The sequence below is a fragment of the Aotus nancymaae genome, unplaced genomic scaffold (genome assembly GCF_030222135.1).
Source record: "Aotus nancymaae isolate 86718 unplaced genomic scaffold, 86718_ANA_hifiasm-v0.15.2.pri h1tg000018l, whole genome shotgun sequence".
Taxonomy (NCBI): Eukaryota; Metazoa; Chordata; class Mammalia; order Primates; family Aotidae; genus Aotus; species Aotus nancymaae.
In genome coordinates this window covers 21,295,851-21,319,032 of record NW_026988430.1, presented here as the reverse complement: position 1 = coordinate 21,319,032, position 23,182 = coordinate 21,295,851, and the positions used below count along the sequence as shown (strand labels likewise).

The window sequence follows — 23,182 nt, the reverse complement described above, 5'->3', positions numbered from 1 at the left end:
AAGCTAAAAGATGCTTGGCTGGGTGCAGAAGCTCACTCCTGTAATCCCAGCACTTTGAGGGGCTGAAGTGGGTGGATCACTTGAGCCCAGGAGTTCCAGACCAGCCTGGGCAACATGGCGAAACCCTGTTTCTACAAAAAAATACAAAAAAATTAACTGTCCATGGTGACATGTGTCTGTAGTCTCAGCTATTCAGGAAGCTGAGGTGGGAGAATCATCTGAGCCTGGGGAGGTCAAGGCTGCACTGAGCTGTGATCGTGCTACTGTACTCCATCCTGGGTGACAGAGTGAGACCCTGTCTCAAAATAAAAAATAAAAACAAAGATGCTGAAGAAAGGATAAACCAGAGATCTCTGAACTGTTAATAAAAATGTTTCTGTCTGCTCTGAGATTTTTCTTATTTTTAAAAAAATCTCAAATTATCCTCTTGCTTCAGCCTCCCAAGCAGCTGTGACTCATAGGCACATGCCAGCACACCCAGCTAACTTTTAAATTTTTTGTAGAGACAGAGTCTTGCTATGTTGCCCATGCTGGTCTTGAACTCCTGGCCTCAAACAATCCTCCCACCTCGGCCCCCTAAACTTCTGGGATTACAGGCATGAGCCACTGCACCCAATCATGTGCTTTCATGTACACTTACCAACAAAGGTTTAAAAGGGGGCTCCACCTTTCGAGCCAGAAGTTCTTCCCAGTTAATGTGTCTAAAGAATGGATGAGCCTAGGAAAAAAGAGCAGAAAGAAAAGTTGAGGGGAATAGACTTTGCTGAATTGATAAATTAATCGCCTTTTTGAAGTTACATGCCACAAAATAAGCTAAGCTCATAAGCAACTATATATAACCCTCAGAAATATATAAAATTAGCATTATCTTCCCCCCAAAACACCAAAGATACCAATCCCTACTTGAACTTCTCCAGCGTCCCCAGGACCAGCTCCTAGACGAGAAGCAGCATTTCTTTTCAGCAGCTTTAAAGATGAAAAAAAAAGTGTGGATGAAGAACCTTAGTCAAAGTGATTTTTTTTTTCTTTTATAGACTTTGCTTGTCTACTCTGCCTTGAGAAAATATGGTTTATTGGCCAGGCACGGTGGCTCATGCCTGTAATCCCAGCACTTTGGGAGGCTGAGGCAGGCAGATCATCTGAGATTGGGAGTTTGAGACCAGTCTGGCCAACATGGTGAAACCCCTTCTCTACTAAAAATACAAAAATTAGCCTGGCATAGTGGCAAATGCCTATAATCCTAGCTACTAGGGGGCTGAGGCAGGAGAATCACTTGAACTTGGGAGGCAGAGGTTGCAGTGAGCCAAGATCATGCCACCGCACTACAGCCTGGGTGACAGAGCGACTCCATCTCAAAAAAAAAAAAAGAAAGAAAATATAGTTTACTAATTACTACTGAATACTGTTTAAAGGCCTATAATCCCAGCACTTTGGGAGGCCAAGGGAGGTAGATCACCTGAAGTCAGGAGTTCCAGACCAGCCTGACCAACATGGTGAAACCCATCTCTACTAAAAATACAACAATTATCCAGGCGTGGTTGTGGGCTCCTGTAATCCCAGCTACTCAGGAAGCTGAGGCAGGAGAATCACTTGAACCCGGGAGGCAGAGGTTGCAGTGAGCTGAGATCGTGCCACTGCACTCCAGCCTGGGCAACAGAGCAAGACTTCGTCTCAAAAAAAAAAAATTTTTTTTAAATATGGAAAGAAAGTTTTTAAACAGATATGTACTTCGCCTTCAAAAATTAGATTTTTTTGTGTTCAATATTTATAAATGATTCTTTATTCAAAATATACATTAAATTCTATCTAGTTAAATCCTAGTCACTGAATCTTGCAATGTGAGTGACCATTTAAGAATCTTACCTTTTTAAGCAGATCTCTGGCTTCTTGTGTGAGGTAGGGAGGCAAATTGAGTTTACATTTGAGGATTTTGTCAATTGTTTTCTTTCTATTCTCCCCAGTGAATGGGGGCTAAGAGTAGAAGACAGTGAAAAATATTAGCATATAAGAAACAAATTTTAAATAACAATATTCTCTATTTCCTGAATTAATTATGCATGAAGATCAGAAATGTATGCTGCTAAAGAGCTTTATTTTGTTTTAGAGACAGGGTCTCACTATGTTGCCAAGGCTAGATTCTATTAACAATCCTTAGCTCAAGTGATCCTCCCACTTCAGCTACTCCCACCTCCTGAGTAGCCTAGGCTACAGGCCTGCACCACTGTGCCCGGCAGACATGCAGTTTTTAAGCAATAGGACAGAGGAAATAGCAGTGTCCTGAAAGGAGGCCTGTGTCTCCACCATTAACTTGCTGTGTGATAATAAGTGAGCTATGTGATTTTATGCTTCAATTTCTCCATTTATAAAATAAGGGCATTATCTCCTCAACATCTATTCCACAGATTCTATCTGCCATGACATAGATCATTTAAATGAAAATGTTTTTGAAAGTATGGGATCCCATATAATCATAAAGCATTATTAGTGTTAAACTGCTGAATAAATCTTTGGGCTTTGAAAATAACTCCATTGGTAACATTTTCAGAAAGCACAGGAAAGGTCTCTTGCTACAGTGACTTCATAACTACTCAGCACAGACCATAATACATGCAGCTTTTAATTGTGCACCTACTGCTCCAGTCAGCATGTCATACATTAATGCTCCCAAACTCCACCAATCCACAGCACGATTGTGGCCACTTCTCATCAAGATTTCAGGGGCCCTACAATGAGAAAAATAATATGATTAAAAATTCACCTATTTGCGCATCATCTGAATTAGAATTTTAAAAACAATATTCAGAGTCAATGAGGGTACAGAAAATAGACACTATTCCTTAAAGCAGGTAACATTAGCTATTACCCCCAAACCAATTATATTTAACATGCAGCTCACATGTATTCTATTGTTCCACAAAATGTGTGTGTGACTGTTCCATCATGAATAGATTCTTTGCATAGTCCAAAGTCTGTTAGTTTCACATGACCTACAAAGAAATATTACAGTATGATTATTCTCAAAATTCAAAGTATGTACAGTGTTTAACCATGTCATGTAACACCTTACTCTATCCTTCCATTTAACTTTTCTTGCCTCAAACTTTTCTTGCAGATGTCAAGAACAGGGTACCTCCATAAAGTGAAATGCTAACTGTTTAAGGCTAGGGGAAAGTCACCTTTTGCCAATAATATAATCTATCTAGTAAAGAGAAAATAAAGATAGAGAAAAAAGTGAAATAACCTGTTGAAGGCTCTACCTTTAAGTATACACAGAATCCTCTACCATCTTGAAAAAGAAAAATCCTGGAAAACTGCTTTATGCAGTCTAGTTTAAGTACACAAACCCTAATAAATATATTATCTACCTTTTAAACAAAGGTGTGAGACAGTTCTTCAAATATATAGCTTTTATCACAGTGAACTGTGAAGAATTTTTTTTTTTCCTTTTTGTGGAGAACAGGGTCTCGCTATATTGCCCAGGCAGGTCTCGAACTCCTGGGCTCAAGCTATCCTCTCGCCTCTGCCTCCCTAAGAGCTGGGATTACAGGCATGAGCCACAGCGCCCAGCGAAGAATTCTTAAAATGGTCTCAGAAAGTCACTATAACAAGGTAGCTCATTCTGCCCAATGCTACTAATGAGGGGAAAGAAGTAAAATTGCTAGATAGTATGAATCAATCATCAATGATCCATAAAGTAAAAAAACTTACCACCTTATACAAAGATCATTTCAGTTCAAGTTTTAGCTTTCTTTACTAAACTGTCATTAGATAACAAGTGGTTCAACAACCCCAGGGACTCTAGTATTTGAGATCCATTTCACAGAAAAGACACAAACACCTATTGATTCAAATATAAGTATATACTACACTCTGATACAGAAGAAGTGTGGCTTTTATTTTCACAGAACCATCTGATACATTCAACTTTACGGATCAAAGAAGTAGTTAATTATTCTATTGCTTCCCTGTTCTATCCTGTGACTTAGAATTCAGATCAGAATCCAAGTTTTGGGGAGTGAGAAGGTGTTGATGGGAGGAAAGAAGAGACACTTATATTCTCATGATATATTCAGTTAAGTATATCATTTCTCCTAAAAAAAAAAAAAAGGTGGGTGGAGGAGTATAATCTGAAATGTTTATATGAGCCTCAGTTGTTCACACATCATTTTCTAACAGTTTGAAACAATTAACTACCTCATGGATCATTCTGTAGACATCTAAGGATTAGCAGCTGCTACCACCTTCTAGATACCCTGGGTCAGCTGGTTGCTTCTTTGGGGTATGAGTGAATTGCCAAGTCTGCCCACAGCCCGGATTAGCATAAGTTGAGCTGTCTGTAGCAGCATGCAGTTGTAGTCAAGGTTCATTGTGCTATATCTACAGTTGTACAGACTATCGGTCTCTCTGATGTTTATGTTTGTTGTTGCAAACAAACAGCAAGAATAAACTGATTCTGGCTGCGGGGCAGGTGGCTTATGCCTGTAATCCCAGCGATTTGCTGGGCAGATCAATTAAGCTCAGGAGTTTGGGACCACCCTGGGCAACATGGCAAACCCCGTTTCTACAAAAAAATTACCCAGGCGTGGTGGTGTGCCACAATAGCCCCAACTACTTGAGGGGCTTGGGAGGATCACTTGAGTCTGGGAGGCAGAGGTTGCAGTGAGCTGTGATCACACCACTGCACTCCAGCCTGGGTGACAGAGACCCCCATCTCAAAAAAAGGGGGTAACCTGATGCCTACTAAACATCATTATTTCCAAAGTTGTATCAAATACTTTGGTTCAATTTCAATCCTTTTTTCAGCATTAGTAAAACTTAATGTAAGAAGCTAATATTTACATATTTTCTTTCTTCTTTTTTTTTTTTTTTTTTTTTTTTTGAGACAGAGTCTCACTCTGCTGCCCAGGCTGGAGTGATATGTCACGATCTTGGCTCACTGCAACTTCCGCCTCCCAGGTTCAAGCGATTCTCCCACCTCAGCCTCCCAAGTAGCTGGGATTACAGGTAACTGCCATCATGCCCGGCTAACTTTTTTGTGTATTTTTGTAGAGACAGGGTTTCACCATGTTGGCCAGACTGGTCTTGAACTCCTGACCTCAGGTGATCCACCTGCTTCGGCCTCCCAAAGTGCTGGGATTACAAGTGTAAACCACCAGGCCTGGCCAATATTTACATATTTTCATTATTAAAACTCAACTTGTATAATTAAGATTCACTTTTCAATTTAAGTAACAAGTCAAAATTAATGTTTAGACTGGCTTTTGGCTCATATTTTATGTAAGAATTCCAAAAACATGAAAAACTATAAAAAGTAAGGATTAAACCAAAAAAGGCAGTTGAGCGACTATTATCCTCAACTTCTTTTACCCTCACCAAGCATAAGTACCTAAAGACTTAAACATCAGCAAGTACTATGATGCCATAAATTCTAAGGAAAGAAATATACAAAATAGACAGATGAATATAGGGCTTTGAAAATGGCCATGACCTGTGTGGGAGGATTTTAAGATGATTATTTACTATAGAATTGTTTACAGTATGTCTCCACCTTGGTGATTAAGCATGATATTCTCCGGCTTCAGATCTCTGTAGATGATTCCCTTTTGATGTAAATGCCCCAAAGCCATGGAGATTTCTGCCAAGTAAAAGCTGGAAATAAAAGTGATTTAATAAAATTAAAAAGAGTGTAATCTACTCAAAGCAGTTTATGCATGGAGCAAAACTCCTTGAAAGAAACAGACATGCACCAAAGACCAAATTAGTGGGGTAGAGGATGTATGGGGAAAAGAGATGACATAGGATGCTGCCAAAAGGCATGGGGACGTTTATGTTTCACTCATTTTAGTGAAACTATAAAGTGCTTTATTTTGCCATTAGAATATACTGCTAAAATTGCAAAGATGTCCAGAATATGCTAAACTGCCATTGGTCATGTTTTGTTCTGTCTGTGTAGGAATTAAGCTAATAGTCATTCATTTCAAAGCAGATTTTCTCCCATCCACACCCAACTTTAAAATCCCATAGGAAATAGGAACTTTGTTATTCTCAGAGATCAAGTCTTGATTTCAAAAGATACCTTATAACCTGACCCTTAGAAGCCCATCATCCCTTACTTAATACAGCTACATATTTATAGACAGCTTAGGCCCACGGTACCTGCCCTCCCTCCTGCCAGCCAGCCCACAACTATAAACTGTGTGACACTCAAATTTATCTACCTCAAAAGAATAAAGGGCTGAATCAACCCTGTCTGGATTCGAAAAGCACAGGGCACTGCAATACTGGCTGCATAACAATGTTGCAATCCTGCAGATTACTCCAGGATGGAGAGGGTGTGTCCTAGAGGACTGAGGCAGTTTCACAGCCAGCACGACCACAAACACAGCCTCCAACATGGCTCAGTGAGCCTCCTCCAAAAAAGGGCACTTCATCCCTAAGGCTCTTAAATGCAGCTTCTGTGTTAGAAAAGGCCTGAAATTAAACAATGGAATGCAGTTTTGGTAATTAAGGTAGAAAAAAACATTTAAGTGTTGTTTTCTATTAAATTAAGGTATACGATAAACTGATTTATTATGACCCAATACTGTTGCTTCATAAAAGGATGTGCATATTTTTAATTTGAAGCAGATGACATGTTCAGAAATAGGCGGGTAAATCCCATCCTGACTATATAATCAATCCACAGATGATATGCCCAGGCTTATCACCTCCCTAAGACTGCACCTTGAGAAATAGAAAGTCTTTAAAAAAAGGAGATGATTTCTGATACTTTCCATTGTTCCACACATAAAGTTTCACTGGAAAACCACACTCACCCACAGCCAAGGCAGGCAGCTTACCAATTCAAGGAAAGAAAGCCGCAATGAGAATGGTTCTGTTAGGAACAACTGGTGTGAAGAGCGTTCCACTCAAGCCTAAGGGCAAAGGAATGATGTGACCTCCATAGCTGCCCAGTCCCAAAGCTGCTTCTCCCCCTTGAGGTCCTGAGTGACTGACTGGCTCCAGATCAATTTACTCAATCATGTGGCTGCCCACAGTGGGAATGGGGCTTTGCTTGTAATTTCCTGAATCTATGCAACCACAAAAAGTTCACTTACCAGGCTGTATCTTCCATAAATATTCCCTCTCTTTCTAACTGCATAAATAGTTCTCCTCCTGTGAAGAAAAAGAAAAAAACATTAGAAATAAAACAATATTTATTTCCAACCCACTTCTAATGACAGAGTTTGTGCTTTCCTTCTAACCATAATTAAAAGACATCAGCCCCTTAAAAATGAAAAACAGATTCTAAAAATTATAGGTTTTAAAACTAAGTCCTCAGGATTCTATTTTTAGTAGCATTCTTATTCTTCTGTGACACACATATGTTTAAAAACTAGAAGTGGCTTGGATTTCCAGGTTTTATATCTACAAACTTCAAAATATTTGTAGATTCAAGACCTGAGGTTAAAGAAAAAATCTTGATTAAAGACTCTAACATTTTACCCATAAGTAGAAAAATGATCTGCAATTAAATAATCCTCACTAATTTTAGTGAATGCTCATATTTCATATTTTCAGAACCTTTAAATAAACAGAATGAAACTGGCAATGGCTTAGTAGAAAACATAGCACAATTTGAGTATCAAAATAAATAATGATAATAGAGGGTTATATCACATCAAATAATAATAGAATCCCTAAGTCCACAAAGACGTAAATAAATGAATACATAAATTTTTTTAATGGGGAAGAAGGGAAAGCTCTTTATTACAGTAGAATGCCAAGTAATAAATGAAGGAGCCATGATGGAATAAGAAAAAATCACTTGACAAACATAATTAATTGTTGCAGGCAAGAATCAATGGATGTCAAAACTGAATGTGGGCTGGGCGCAGTGGCTCACACCTGTAATCTCAGCACTTTGTGAGGTCGAGGTAGGCAGATCACCTGAGATCAGGAGTTCCAGACCAGCCTGGCCAAACATGGCAAAACCCTGTCTCTACTAAAATTACAAAAATTAGCTGGGTGGGTACCTATAATCCCAGTTACTTGGGAGGTTTAGGCAGGAGAATTGCTTGAACCCGGGAGGTAGAGGTTGTAGGTGAAACTAAGATTGCAACACTGAGCTCCAGCCTGGGTGACAGAGTGAGACTCCAGATCGGGGGAAAAAAAGAAAGAAAGAAAAGAAAATGCCTGTAATTCCAGCTACCCAGGAGGCTGAGGCAGGAGACTCGCTTGAACCTGCAAGGCGGAGGTTGCAGTGACCAAAGATTGCGCCACAGCACTCCAGCCCAGGTGACAGAGTGAGACTGTCTCAAAACAACAACATTAAACATGAAAGCTTGATGAGAGATATTTAAAGAATCTCAAAGTATCTCTTCAAAAGATACTTATTAATTACAAAGGGGAAAATGTCACCAAGGAAAAACTCGGCAGACACCAGTTTATACATGTGACCAAAGTTAATGTCACAAGTAATAGGACAAAGATATAAATATCATGTACCTCTTGATCTGATGCATTGAGGAGACCACAATGTCACTTCAATGGTCCTGCCAAAATTGCATAACCTGAATCTAATACTAAGGAAACATCAGCTAAACCCAAAGTGATGCATGCTACAAACTAGTTGGCCTGTACTAACCAAAAAGGTCAACATCATGAAAGTCAAAGAAAGACTGAGAAAATGTTCCAGATTAAAGGAAACTAAGGAGAGTTATCATTGCATCAATGTTATTTTCCTATTTTTGATAATTTTAGTATAGTTATGTAAGACACTCTCCTTGATTTTAGAAAATATACACTGAACACGCCGGGCACAGTGGTTCACGCCCGCAATCCCAGCACTTTGGGAGGCTGAGGCGGGTGGATCACCTGAGGTGAGGAGTTTGAGACCAGCCTGGCCAACATGGTGAAACCCCATCTCTACTAAAAATACAAAAATTAGCCAGGCATGGTGGTGGGTACCTATAATCCCAGCTACTCGGGAGGCTGAGCCAGTAGAATTGCTTGAGCCTGGGAGGTAGAGGTTGTAGTGAGCCCAAGATTACGCCACTGCATTCCAGCCTGGGTGACAGAGTGAGACTTCATCTCAAAAAAAAAAAAAAAAAAAAAAAAAAAAACACACACACACACTGAAATTTAGGGGTAAAGGGAAATCATGTCTGCAACACTCTCTTAAACAGTTCAAAAAAATTATGTATGTTTGCGTGTATATATGTATACACATATATACATATACATAAAACAGAACAAAATTAATGTGGTGAAATGGTAACATTTGGGAAATCTAAGTGACAGGGTGAGAGATACATAGAATTCTTTATTTTTTGTTTTGTTTTTTGAAATGGAGTCTTGCTCTACTGCCCAGGCTAGAGTGCAGTGACTCCATCTTGGCTCACCACAACCTCTGCCTCCCAGCTTTAAGTCATTCTCCTACTTCAGCCTCCTGAGTAGCTGGGATTATAGGCACATGCCACCACGCCCGACTAACTTTTTTATTTTTAGTACAGATGGGGTTTCACTATGTTGGCCAGGCTGGTCTCATGATTCGCCCACCTCAGCCTCCCAAGGTGCTGGTTACAGGCATGAGCCACCATGCTCAGCATAGGAATTCTTTATACTACTCTTAAAACTTTTGTGTAAGTTTCTACTACAAACACAAACTTAAGACTTTTTGTAAGTATGAAATTATGTCAAAATAAAGTTTTTACGACTGGGCGTGGTAGCTCACACCTGTAATCCCAGCACTTTGTAAGGCCAAGGCGGGCAGATCACCTGAGGTTAGGAGCTCAAGATCAGCCTGGCCAACATGGTGAAACTCCATCACTACTAAGAATACAAAAATAGCCAGGCATGGTGGCGCATGCCTGTAGTCCCAGCTACTCAGGAGGCTGAGGCAGGAGAATCACTTGAACCCAGGAGGTGGAGGTTGTGGTGAGCCGAGATCGTGCCTCTGCACTCCAGCCTAGGTGAGAAGAGCAAAACTCCATCTTCAAAAAAGAAAGCTTTTCCAATGGGAATAATCACAAAAGAGTTGCTACATTCTGCAGCTTTCTGTTTCATGTTATATGTTACCGCAAAATCTCTCTTTCTCAGAGAACTGAAAGAAACAGATACCTATGGCCAGGCACGGTGGCTCATGCCTGTAATCCCAGCACTTTTGGAGTCCAAGGCAGGTAGATCACCTGAGGTTGGGAGTTTGAGACCAGCCTGACCAACATGGTAAAACCCCATCTCTACTAAAAACACAAAAATTAGTCGAGTGTGGTGGCACATGCCTATAATCCCAGATACTTGGGAAGCTGAGGCAGTAGAATCACTTGAATCCTGGGAGACAGAGTTTGCAGTGAGCCAAGATCATGCCATTGCACTCCAGCCTGTGTGACAAGAGCAAAACTCCATCTCAAAAAAAAAAAATAGGCTGGCCATGGTGGCTCACATCTGTAATCCCAGCACTTTGGGACGCCAAGGCAGGTGGATCATGAGGTCAGGAGTTCAAGACCAGCCTGACCAATATGGTGAAACCCCATTTCTTCTAAAAATACAAAAATTAGCCAGGCATGGTGGCATGTGCCTATAGTCGCAGCTACTCAGGAGGTTGAGGCAGGAGAATCGCTTGAACCCGGGAGGCCGAGGTTGCAGTGAGCCGAGATCACACCACTGCACTCCAGCCTGGGTGACAGAGTGAGATTCCATCTCAAAAAAAGAGAAAGAAAAAGAAAAAGAAATAGATACCTGTGATCTAGAAATGATATGGAAGTGACAAGTTCCTAGGAGGTGGTAGGCCCTGGGAAATGTGGATGATTTCCATTATAAGCTGCATACCTTATCACTAAGGCTACATTAAACTAAAAACTCTTAAAGACCCAATTCTACAAATACTCAGTATGTTCAACAATCCTCTCAATTATTTGAATTACAGTATCTTACCCCAGTACAATTCAAGGCTCTGCATCACTTAGGTATTTGTTATTCTGTTAAGTGACTGATTACAAAGGAATTAAATTAAAATTTTACAGATGAAGGAAAAAAACCTTTAAAGTTTCCTCCATATTTGTCTGCAAATAGAAACATTTGGTCATATCTGAATTTTGTACTTCAGTGTACTCATCAAATTTAAGCACTATTTGACCATAATGGGAATAAGTATTTTCCATTGAAAAATAACATTTTGACCCAGTTTCTGGAGCAAATGCAAATAATTACACCAAACTGTATGTACTGACCACTGAGATACTCAAGGATGAGGTAGAGTTTTCCACCAGTCTGAAAGGCATAAATTAAATCCACGATGAAGGGATGCTTTACTTCCTCCAGAATATTCCGTTCTGCTTTTGTATGAGCTGTGTCTTTAGCATTTCTAACTATCATTGCCTAAAGGAAAAGAGATGATCTGTAAGAACAAAATAACGAACATTTTTATTCTATAGTAACTGGAAAGTCTATTTTGTGTTTTTCTTGCCAATATTGACCTATTAACCATAGTTCTCACTAGAAACTGAGACAGGGTAATAGAAAACATTTACTTCATACATGCCTCTGCGCAGTTTGGATTTTTTGCAGTGAACATGTAAATGAAAATCTACAGAGACTTTTTAAAAAAATCAATCTGTAGTCGCTGGGCATGGTGGCTCACACCTGTAATCCCAGCACTTTGGGAGATCGAGGCAGGCAGATCATGAGGTCAGTAGAGACACTGAAACCCTGTCTCTACTAAAAATACAAAAAATTAGCCGAGCGTGGTGGCATGCCTGTAGTCCCAGCTACTCAGGAGGCTGAGGTGGGAGAATTGCTTGAACCTGAGAGGCAGAGGTTACAGTGAGCCAAAATCATGCCACTGCACTCCAGCCTGGGTGATAGAGTAAGACACCATCTAAAAAAAAGGAAAAAAGATACAAACCACAATGCTTCAAAAATGAAAGATAAATTAAAAAAAAAAAACAGAAAAAATCTGTAATCAGATCAAGTTTATTCATATATTCACAAACTACTGTCTACTATGATCCAGGCTGTGCCAAGAAAGCAGAATAGGACTGTCCTGTCCACAGGAGCCCAAAGTCTCAAGGAGAAAAAGACAAGTCAACCTAGGTAAGCCTAGGATAGTAAGGGTTAACAGGGGAACTACATGTGACACAGCAAGAAGTCTTGCTTTAAAGTTATTAAAATGAAATGTGGCCTGGATGCAGTGGCTCATGTCTATAATTCCAGCACTTAGGCAGGCAGAGGCAGAAGGATCTCTTGAGCCCAGGAGTTCGAGATGTGCCTGGAAACAAGCAAGACCCCATTCTCCACAAAAGGTGGTGGGGGGCGGGGGGAAGAAACAAAGAAATGTAGGTTTTTTTGAAAAAAGGCATTTCAGTACAAAAGAGGCTTGATAGGACAGGATATGTTTGGGGAATCTACAAGTAAGTTCAGTATAGTTAGAAGTGGTTAGAGATTAGGCTAGAGAAGTAGGTAAAGGCCAGGAAATGGAAGGCCGGCCTGGGCACCTAGACAAAGGTGCTGGAATCTGATCTTAGAGGCAAAGAATAAAGGTTGAGATGAGTGAAATGAACAAACTGTGGCTTTATGAAAGACATGTCTATTAGCAGTATGGAGTTTTAGGAAAGAAGTGAGACTAGTCAGGAGGCTAGTATAATAAACTAAGAAGATCTATAAGAAAATGAAGGTAGAAAAAAAGAAAAGAAGACGAAAATGAAGGTAGAAAAAAATGAAAGGCTGGCCAAGTGCGGTGACTCACGCCTGTAATCCCAGCACTTTGGGAGGCTGAGGCAGGCAGATCCCCTGAGGTTGGGAGTTCGAGACCAGCCTGACCAACAGGGAGAAACGCCGTCTCTACTAAAAAAACAAAATTAGCCAGGTGTGTTGGTGTATGCCTATAATTCCAGCTACTCGGGAGGCTGAGGGAGAACTGCTTGAACCCAGGAGGCGTAGGCTGCAGTGAGCCAAGATCGCACGACTGCACACCAGCCTGGGCAACAGAGCAAGACACTGTCTCAAAAAAATTAAAAAATGGCTGGGCACGGTGGCTCATGTCTGTAATCCCAGCACTTTGGGAGGCCAAGGCGGGCAGATCACGAGGTCAGGAGATCAAAACCATCCTACCCAACATGATGAAACCCCATCTCTACTAAAAAGATAAAAAAAAATTGCTGGGCATGGTAGCGCATGCCTGTAGTCCCAGGTACTCAGGAGGCTGAGGCAGGAGAATTGCCTGAACCCAGGAGGCAGAGGTTGTGGTGAGCCGAGATGGCGCCATTGCACTCCAGCCTGGGTAACAAGAGCGAAACTCCGTCCCAAAAAAAAAAAAAAGAAAGAAAGAAAAAGAAAAAAATGAAAGGCTAAGAATACATAACCTGCATTTGCTGACAAACTAGATATGAGAAGAAATGATGATACCTTCATTTCTGCACAAGAAATAGGATAGATAATGGTGTCATTCAATATCAGCAAATGGAAGTGAAAAACTTTTGGGAAAACAATGCCCTATTTTAGACATGCTAAGTATCAGTTCCAGGAAGTTACCATGATGGTATATCTCAGTAAGTAATATGGAAAGTAAATACACAGGTTATTGGTTGCAATGTTATCTGTGAAAGCGAAACACTGGAAACAGTCTAAATGCTCAAACATAGGATATTGGCTGAAAACCTATGGAATCTACACAACATGTAACAAAGCTATAAAAATAAGAAATATCTCTATGAAAACAAGGTGCAAAAGAGTATTTAAAAGTACAACAGCATGAATACTATGCTATCTTTTGTACAAGAAAGGGGAAATGAGAATATATAATATGTATCTTCTTATACCTGCAAAAATGAAGACAACTAAGATAAACTAAAAGCTAATAATCATGGAAGGGAAGGAAAAACAGTAAGACTTTTGAGTATACCTTCTGAGTAAAACCTTAATGGTTTTATCATCCATTTTTTTCTTTCCTAAATCACATATTACTGTAATTATAAAATGTAGATTTTTACTTTTGAACCATATTAATGTTTCATAAATTCCAGAAATAAAATCAACAAGAATGAAGGGTGGGAAGTAAAACTGAATACAATAGCAATACATAAATTTAATTGACTATTACACTAATAACTTTACCACAGAAAGAGAAAAAAGATATAAGAGAAAAAGATATTTAAGTAACTTTAGACTGCACACCCTTAGTGGCCTACATGTAAGACACAAAAAACTGCAAAGAAATCTTAAATCAAACTTGGTAGGTTTGTAGCTGGAAATACTATTAGTATTATAATTTTCATTATGCACACATTATACAACTGAACAAATGTGAGCATTGATGTTGTTACCAGAGTTCTCACTGCAGAAAAAAAGGATATTCAAATATGAACTGAGGAAAGAAGAACCCTATGGAACTGGACTAGAATCAGGGCTATCAATATAAAGCCATGATTTTAAACAAAAACAGAGTGGGCATGGTGGCTCATGCCTATAATCCCAACACCTTGGGAAACCGAGGCAGGTGGATCACCATGTTGGCCAGGAGTTTGAGACCAGCCTGCCCAACATGGTGAAACCTCACCTCTACTAAAAATACAAGAATTAGCCAGGCATGGTGGTGTGCACTTGAACTCCTAGTTACTCCAGAGGCTGAGGCACGAGAATCGCTGGAACCCAGTAGGCAGAGGTTGCAGTAAGCCAAGGCAGCCTGGGGTCCAAGGCTATAGTGAGCCATGATCATGCCACTGCACTCAAGCCTGGTAAAAAGAAGACCCTTGTTAAAAAAAAGAAGAAAAAAAAAGGGCCAGGTGCAGTGGCTCACCCTTGTAATCCAAGCACGTTGGAAGGCTGAGGCAGGAGGATCACTTGAGCCCAGGAGTTTGAGACAACCCTGGACAACACAGTGAGACCCTGTCTCTACAAAAAATACAAAAATTAGCCAGGTGTGGTGGCACATGCCTATAGTCCCTGTTATTGAGGAGACTGGGGTGGGAGGATTGCTTGAATGTGGGAAGCGAAGATTAGAGTGAGCTGAGATTGTGCCACTGTGCTCCAACCTGGGTGACAGAGTGAGACCCTGTCTCAAAAAATAAAAAAAAAAAGAGGCTGGGCATGGTGACTCACCCCTGTAATCCTAGCACTTTGGGAGGCTGAGGTGGGTGGATTGCAAGGTCAAGACCAGCCTGGCCAACACAGTAGAAATCACCCATCTCTATTAAAAATATAAAAATTAGCTAGGTGTGGTGGCATGCACCTGTAATCCCAGCTACTTGGGAGGCTGAGACAGGAGAATTGCTTGAATCTGGGAGGTGGAGGTTGCAGTGAGCCAAGACCACACCATTGCATTCCAGCCTGGGCAACAGAGTGAGACTCCATCTCAAAAAAAAATAGAAGAATTTTAAAAAGGGAGTATAAAAAAATCTTTACAGAAGAATGACAATATAGAAAAAATAGAAAAGTCTCCATTTCATCATCACTATAGTAATATTTGATTCGGGCAAGAAACAATGCAGATAAAACCATTAAGTAAAGATTATTATAGGACAGGATATTCACACAGCTTCTATCATTCCATAGATCACTTGTTAATTACAAAAGGAAAGAGGCCAGACACGGTGGCTCATGTCTGTAATCCCAACACTTTGGGAGGCCGAGGCAGGTGGATCACTTGAGGTCAAGGAGCTCGAGACCAGCCTGGACAACGTTGCAAAACCTCACCTCTACTAAAAATACAAAAATTAGCTGGGTGTAGTGGCGGGTGACTGTAATCCCAGCTACTCAGGAGGCTGAGACAGGAGAATTGCTTGAACCCAGGAGGCGGAGGTTGCAGTGAGCCAAGATTGTGCCACTATACTCTAGCCTGGGCAACAAAGCCAGACTCCATCTCAAAAACGAAACAAAACAAAATAAAAGGAAAAAGGCATGTATACAATGGACAATCTGGTGGACACCATCTTAACCAAGTAATCAAATCCAACGTCACCAAATAATGGGATGGATTGACATAATGTGCCTTCTGAGCCCTTGCACTGAGAACACACGGCATCTATATAACACTCTTGCAAAAGTGTTTAACCTATTTAAAATTTAGAAGTATTTTCATAAGGAAACAATGAAACAAATTCAAATCAAGAGATACTCTGCAAAACAACTGGTCTGGACTCTTCAAAACATGTCAATGTCATGAAAGAAAAAAAATGGGTGGCAAATGGCTCTAGAGTAAACTAAGGAGACAGAACAATTCAATACAATGTGAGATCCTTGAAGAAACCCTGGATGTTAAAAACAAAAAACAGTTATAAAGAACATTACTGAGACACATAAGAATGTTTGACTATGCACTATGTATTATAAAACAGTATTATATGTCAATGTTAAATTTCCCAGGCGTAATCAGTTATATCGTGGTTATGTATAAATATATCCTTATTTTTTTAGAAAAATCCCCTAGGTAAGTTAAGAAAAAAAAAGTCAGAAAAAAAAAAAGGAAAAAAAAAATGCCCTTATTGCCGGGCGTGGTGGCTCATGCCTGTAATCCCAACACTTTGGGAGGCTGAGGTGGATGGATCATGAGGTCAGGAGTTCAAGACCAGCCTGGCCAACATAGCAAAACCCCATCTCTACTAAAAAGACAAAAAATTTGCTGGGCATAGTGGCACGCACCTGTAATCCCAGCTACTCGGAAGACTGAGGCAGAAGAATTGCTTGAACCTGGGCAGCAGAGGTTGCAGTGAGCCGAGATCACGCCACTATACTCTAGCCTGCATGACAGAGCAAGACTCTGTCTCAAAAAAAAAAAAAAAAAAGAAAGAAAGAAAAAAAAGAAAATTAGTAAAGTAGAATAATAGCAATAAAAGGAACAGAGTTTCAAAATGCTGTGGTCAGCAGCATCAGTGCAAAAGAGAGTTAAATTAAGGATGAATTCAGTAAAGACAACTGGATTCAGCAACTGGGAAGTCAGTGATGACCTAAGGTACAGGAGCTTCATTAAAACAGTAGAGTCGGGCTGGGTGTGGTGACCCACACCTGTAATCTAGCACTTTCGGAAGCCGAGGAGGTGGATCTCAAGGCCAGGAGTTCAAGACCAGCCTGGCCAACATGGTGAAACCCCATCTCTACTAAAAATACAAATATTAACCAGATGTCGTGGCATGTGCCTGTAATCCCAGCTACTCAGGTGGCTGAGGCATGAGAACTGCTTGAACCGGGAGGCAGAGGCTGCAGTAAGCCAAGACAGGGCCACTGCACTCCAGCCTGGGTGACAGGGCAAGACTCTAAAAAACACAAAAAAAGAAAAAAATAGAGTTAGGCATGGTGACATGTGCCTGGAGTCCAGTTACTTGGGAGGCTGAGACAAGAGGGTTGCTTGAACTCAGGAGATGGAGGCTGTAGTGTATTATGATCACATCTGAGAACAGCCATTGCACTCCAACTTGGTCAACATAATGATATTCTGTCTCTTAAAAAAAAAATAGAATCATAAGTCAAAATACAGTAGTGAAAAAAAGAATAAAACGTGTGAAAAAAGGAATGGTAGGCCGGGCATGGTGGCTCACACCTGTAATCCCAGCACTTTAGGAGGCAGAGGCGGGAGGATCACCTGAGGTCAGGAGTTCAAGACCAGCCTGGCCAACATGGTGAAACCCTGTCTCTACTAAAAATAAAAAAAATTAGCTGGGTATGGTGGCACTCACCTGTAGTCCCAGCTACTCAGGACTCTGGGGCAGGAAAATCACTTGAACTCGTGAGGTGGAGGTTGCAGTGAGCCAAGGTTGTGCCACTGCACTCCAGCCTAGGCAACAAGAGCAAAACTCTGTCTCAAAAAAAAGAAAAAAGGAATGGTCACGTGGACTCTACTTCTCAAGAAGTTCAGCTATGAAGAGGTAAAGAGGGTGTTAGCTACAGGAAGATCTCATGTGAAAGAAGGTTTTGTTTAGCTAAATATGGTAGAGGCACGAATATATTTAAATAAAAAAGACAGAGGATGAAAACAGAGAAGATAAGTGACAGAGTAATGTCTCTGGATAGGCAGAAAGAGATGATATCCAAAACACAGAGAGGAATTAGCCTTGGAAAGGAATAGAAACACATTCCACTAAGACTGGAGAACGAAGGAAGTCAAGTAAAACTGCAGATTAACATGGTGTTGGGTTAGGTACTAAAATAGGAAACCAAAGCCGGGTGCAGTGGCTCACGCTTGTAATCCTAGCACTTTGGGAGGCCAAGACAGGTGGACTGCTTGAGCTCAGGAGTTTGAGACCAGTCTGGCCAACATGGTGAAACCCCGTCCCTACTAAAAATACAAAAATTAGCTGGGCATAGTGATGCGCACCTGTGATCCAGCTATCCTGGAGGGTAAGGCAGGAGAATCGCTTGAACCCAAGAGGCAGTGAGCTGAGATTGCACCACTACACTTCAGCTAGGGTGACAGAAACTTCGTCTCAAAAAATTAAAAAAATAAAATAAAATAAAACAAACTCAAAGGAAATCACACTGGACAGCCTTAAGTAGGAAGAGAGACACTTGGCTAAAAAAAGTAGAGGGGCTAATAGGAAGGGCTTCAAACAGTTGTAGAGAATGGAAGGATTTACCTAAGGACATGCAGAAAAACTGCTGGAAAGTGCTTAGGGTCCAAGTGAGTTGGGGTCATAGAGTTTTCGCAACAGCAATCTTTTGTGTGATTTCTGCTAGTAATGCTCAGTAGCTGAGATATAGCAATAAAGGTGCCTGACAAGTGAGCTGATGCTGATGAGGGCTTTCCTGAACACAAGGTCAATGGGGTTAGCAACTGATAAAGTGGTTGATTATGCCCATAAGGCTGGATTCAGAATAAAGTGAAATAAGAAGGGGTCTAAGAGCTTGAGAAAGAAAACAGAAAAGTTAAAGAACTAAAGGGCGTAGGGCCAAAAAACAAGCACTGTATGAAACAAGTAAGTCAAAAGTGAGAAACTTATTGTTCTATAAAAGCACAGTATCTCAGAGGTGGAGAATATCTTTGGCCAAAGGTTCTAAAATGTACAGTGGGAGGTGAAGTAATGCCATGGGCAATAGTATTTTGCTTCTACAGTATATTTTTGTTGCAACTGGTATAGTCAGGTGATGGCTGTTGATAGTCTTTTCCTCACTATTCCACTCTAAGCAAATACCTGAATGGTACCATTCCTAGAAGAAGTGAACAGTCCCAGGAGAACTAATAAATCCAGACAGAATGTTTAGATTTAAACAACTCACTTAAGGGGACACCTGGTTCTACTCTGATTTCATCTTAAAGGCTGGGGAAAGAGGTATATTCTTACCACAAACTCAGGTCAGAGGGGTTAGTACTCTGCCTTCAGGATAATTAAAATCAGAAGGACGGAACTCAAAGGGAGCCTACAGTCATCTTACTTGGGGATTTAGGAATGAAAGCGCTGGACTTAACCCTAGTAATCTCTTTACTTTCATTATTTTTGCTGTGAGCTTGCTTTCAAGGACAAGAAGGAAGGAGACAGTATCAGATCCTCTAGCCAGGATTAAGAAAAGAACCCCAAGAATGGGAAATAATGGCAACCAAACAAAAGTAGAGGCAAACAACTTAGGTACTAGATCCCTGGGCCCCAAAATGAGGCCTGACACTTAGCAATAATTAAGTCTATGGATTTCCCAATATACCACCCCCATCCACATAAGTGGAGGAAAAAAACCAACACTCTTTTTTTTTTTTCACTAGATAACTGTGCCAAAAACATATTTTAACCAAGATCTAATTATGCCTAATATGGTCAGGACTGATTATCCGATATAAATAACACCACACAAGGAATGAATCACTTGAATCTTTACCAGAAGCTGGGTGCAATGGCTCACACCTGTAATCCCACCACTTTAGGAGGCCGAAGTGGACAGATCACTTGAGGTCAGGAGTTTGAGACCAGCCTGGCCAACACGGTGAAACCCCGTCTCTACCAAAAATACAAAAATTAGCCAGGCATGGTGGCACACACCTGGTCTCAGGCCTAACCATATTAGGCATAATTAGATCTTGACACAGTTATCTAGTTCAAGCTTTTCAGGAAGCTGAGGCATAAAAATTGCTGGAACCCAAGAGGCAGAGGTTGCAATGAGCTGAGTTGCACCACTGCACTCCAGCTGGGTGATGGAGTGAGATTCTGTTTCAAACAAAAAAAGAATCTTGACCAGTACTTCTTTCAACATTTCTGTAACAAGCACTGTTATACTGCCTTCAATTCTATACCTAGCATGTTTTACAGATAAAAAATCATTAATCTCGGCTGGGCGCGGTGGCTCACACCTATAATCCCAGCACTTTGGGAGGCCAAGGCGGGTGGATCACGAGGTCAAGAGATCGAGACCATCCTGGTCAACAAGGTGAAACCCCGTCTCTACTAAAAATACAAAAATTAGCTGGGCATAGTGGTGCACGCCTGTAATCCCAGCTACTCGGGAGGCTGAGGCAGGAGAATTGCTTGAACCCAGGAGGCGGAGGTTGCAGTGAGCCCAGATCATGCCACTGTACTCCAGCCTGGGCAACAGAGCAAGACTCTGTCTCAAAAAAAAAAAAAAAAAAAAAATCTAGATGGCTTTTTAAAGACAATTACCAATAAAATTGTGGTCACAATATTTGTTCCTCAGCTTTCAAACTGAAGAGTCATTTATACTGCTGAAATAAAAATCAGCAAGAAGGCACTAGACACAGTAATCCCAGCACTTTGGAAGGCTGAGGTGGGCGGATCACGAGGTCAGGAGTTCGAGCTCAGCCTGGCCAATATGGTGAAACCCCGTCTTTACTAAAAATATAAAAATTAGCCAGCTGTGGTGGCAGGTGCCTGTAGTCCAGCTACTTGGGAGGCTGAGGCAAAAGAATCACTTGAACCCAGGAGGTGGAGGTTGCTGTAAGCCAAGATCACGCTACTGCACTCCAGCCTGGGCAACACAGCAAGCCTCAAAAAAAAAAAAAAAATCAGCAAGAAGATAAGGACCAAAGTTTTACAAGTCTTATAATTTTTTTTTAAAGTCATTTTGATTATCTTTGAGTGTAGTTCTCCACTGGAACTTTTGTTTTAAGACAGTAGAGGCCAGGCGCAGTGACTCATGCCTGTAATCTCAACACTTTGGGACGCCAAGGAGGGTGGATCACCTGAGGTTTAGCAGTTCAAGACCAGCCTGGCCAACATGGCAAAACCCCGTCTCTACTAAAAATACAAAAATCAGCTGAGTGTGGTGACGGGGCCTGTGATCCCAGCTACTTGGGAGGTTGAGGCAGGAGAATCACTTGAACCCGGGAGGCAGAGGTTGCAGTGAGCCAAGATTGCACCATTGCACTCCAGCCTAGGTGACAAGAGTGAAACTCTGTTTTAAGAAAAAAAGAAAAGAAAAAAGAAAGTGGAATCTTTTCAGTAGTCAATCCCAAACAACAAGAACAAGAAAATAGCTGGGCACAGTGGCTCACACCTGTAGTCCCAGACTTTGAGAAGTCAAGGCAAGCAGATCATGAGGTCAGGAGATCGAGACCATCCTGGGTAACACGGTGAAACCCCGTCACTACTAAAAATATAAAAATTTGCTGGGCATGGTGGCAGATGCCTGTAGTCCCAGCTACTTGGGAGGCTGAGGCAGAAGAATGCTTGAACCCAGGAGGCAGAGGTTGCAGTGAGCCAAGATCACACCATTGCACTCCAGCCTGTGCAACACAGTGAGACTCTGTCTCAAAAAAAAAAAAGAACAAGAAAACAAACATATACATAATGCATCAGTAAAACCAGAAGATATGTGGAACCCCACAACTGAAAAGAACCTGAAAAGAATGGGGATAAAGCAATGGTCCATGATGTAGCAGAGTGGGGTAAGATCAAACCTAAGTGCCTGCACAAAAGAAGTTGAATCTAACCTAAGTGCCTACAAAGGGGAATACACAAAAGAAGTTGAATCTATCTACAGAACCCTAGCAAGGTTCAAACATTAGAGGTAAAATTAAAAGGAAGGGAAAAAATTAGAGGAATCGGAGACTAGAGAAGGCAGAAGGTAAAGGGGATAAAAACAGGGAGATCATCTGCAAGTCTGTATAAGGAACAGACAGACCAAGAAGGTTTCCATCTCAATACTAAGTCAAAGAACTAACCCTAGGATAGTTAATATCTCTGGGACCAAAAAAGAAAAAGAAAAAAAAAAGCGAAAGCTTAGATACACAGAGTAAAATTTATCTACAGTATCGACACTAATGTAAAAACTCAAGTTTAGTGAAAACCCATGTGTTGAAGGGTGAGATCTCCATCTCCTCTCACTCAGCGCCAGAATGCTTTTTCCAGGCAAAAGAATGGAGGATTTAGGGCCAGGTACAGTAGCTCATGCCTGTAATCCCAGCACTTTGGGAGGCTCAGGCAGACGGAGCAGGAGGTCAGGAGTTGGAGACCAGCCTGGCCCATCTCTACTAAAAATACAAAAAAAAAAAAAATTAGCTGGGCATGGTGGCATGTGCCTGTAATCCCAGCTACTCAGGAGGCTTAGGCAGGAGAATTGCTTGAACCTGGGAGGCGGAGGTTGCAGTGAGCTGAGATCATTCCACTGCACTCCAGCCTGGGCGACAGAGTGAGACTCTGTCTCAAAAAAAAGAATGGAGGATTTTTCTTAGCACTAACTGATCCTCCCCAGAAGAAAAGATATACAGACACAATTTTTTTTTTTTTTTAGTTCAACTCTTGTCCAGGGTGGAATGCAATGGTGCAATCTCAGCTCACTGCAACCTCCACCTCCCAGGCTCAAGCGATTCTCCTGCCTCAGCATCCGAAGAGCTGGGATTACAGGAGTGCACCACCACATTCGGCTAATTTTTGTACTTGTACTAGAGACCAGGTTTCACCACGGTGCACAGGCTGGTTTTGAACTCCTAATCTCAGGTGATCCACCTGCCTTGGACTACAGGCATGAGCCATCGCACCTGGCCCTACAGACACTATTATTTAAAGTTCTTGGTCAAGTGCCAGCTAACTACTTGACTACCCTGCAGAGAAGTTTACAGAACTTCTGATCAGTTATTCAGAGTACTACTCTTAAATACAAATAACAGGGCTGGGCACAGTTGATGGATTATTGAGGCCTAGGCAGGCAGATCACTTGAGGTCAGGAGTTCGAGATCAGGCCAGACAACACGGCGAAACCCCGTCACTACTAAAAATGCAAAAATTAGCCAGGCATGGTGGCGCAGGCCTCTAATCTCAGCTACTTCGGTGGCTGA

The 23,182-nt window shown here is 41.2% G+C and overlaps 1 protein-coding gene across 7 annotated transcripts in view; it reads right to left on the bottom strand.

Annotated features, from left to right (window-relative positions):
- Nucleotides 1–23,182, bottom strand: part of RPS6KB1 (ribosomal protein S6 kinase B1) — a 61,417-nt gene that overhangs the window by 10,856 nt on the left and 27,379 nt on the right. For 4 of the 7 annotated variants that reach the window (XM_012445480.2, XM_064378422.1, XM_064378424.1 and 1 more), the window contains exons 5-12: nucleotides 11,211–11,358; nucleotides 7,098–7,155; nucleotides 5,549–5,649; nucleotides 2,897–2,987; nucleotides 2,633–2,723; nucleotides 1,864–1,971; nucleotides 904–966; nucleotides 641–718 (exon numbers count right to left, since the gene is read on the bottom strand). In XM_012445480.2, coding sequence (XP_012300903.1) covers nucleotides 641–718; nucleotides 904–966; nucleotides 1,864–1,971; nucleotides 2,633–2,723; nucleotides 2,897–2,987; nucleotides 5,549–5,649; nucleotides 7,098–7,155; nucleotides 11,211–11,358 — 738 coding nt within the window. The other 3 variants (XM_064378425.1, XM_064378426.1, XM_064378427.1) reach the window with 3 other exon arrangements.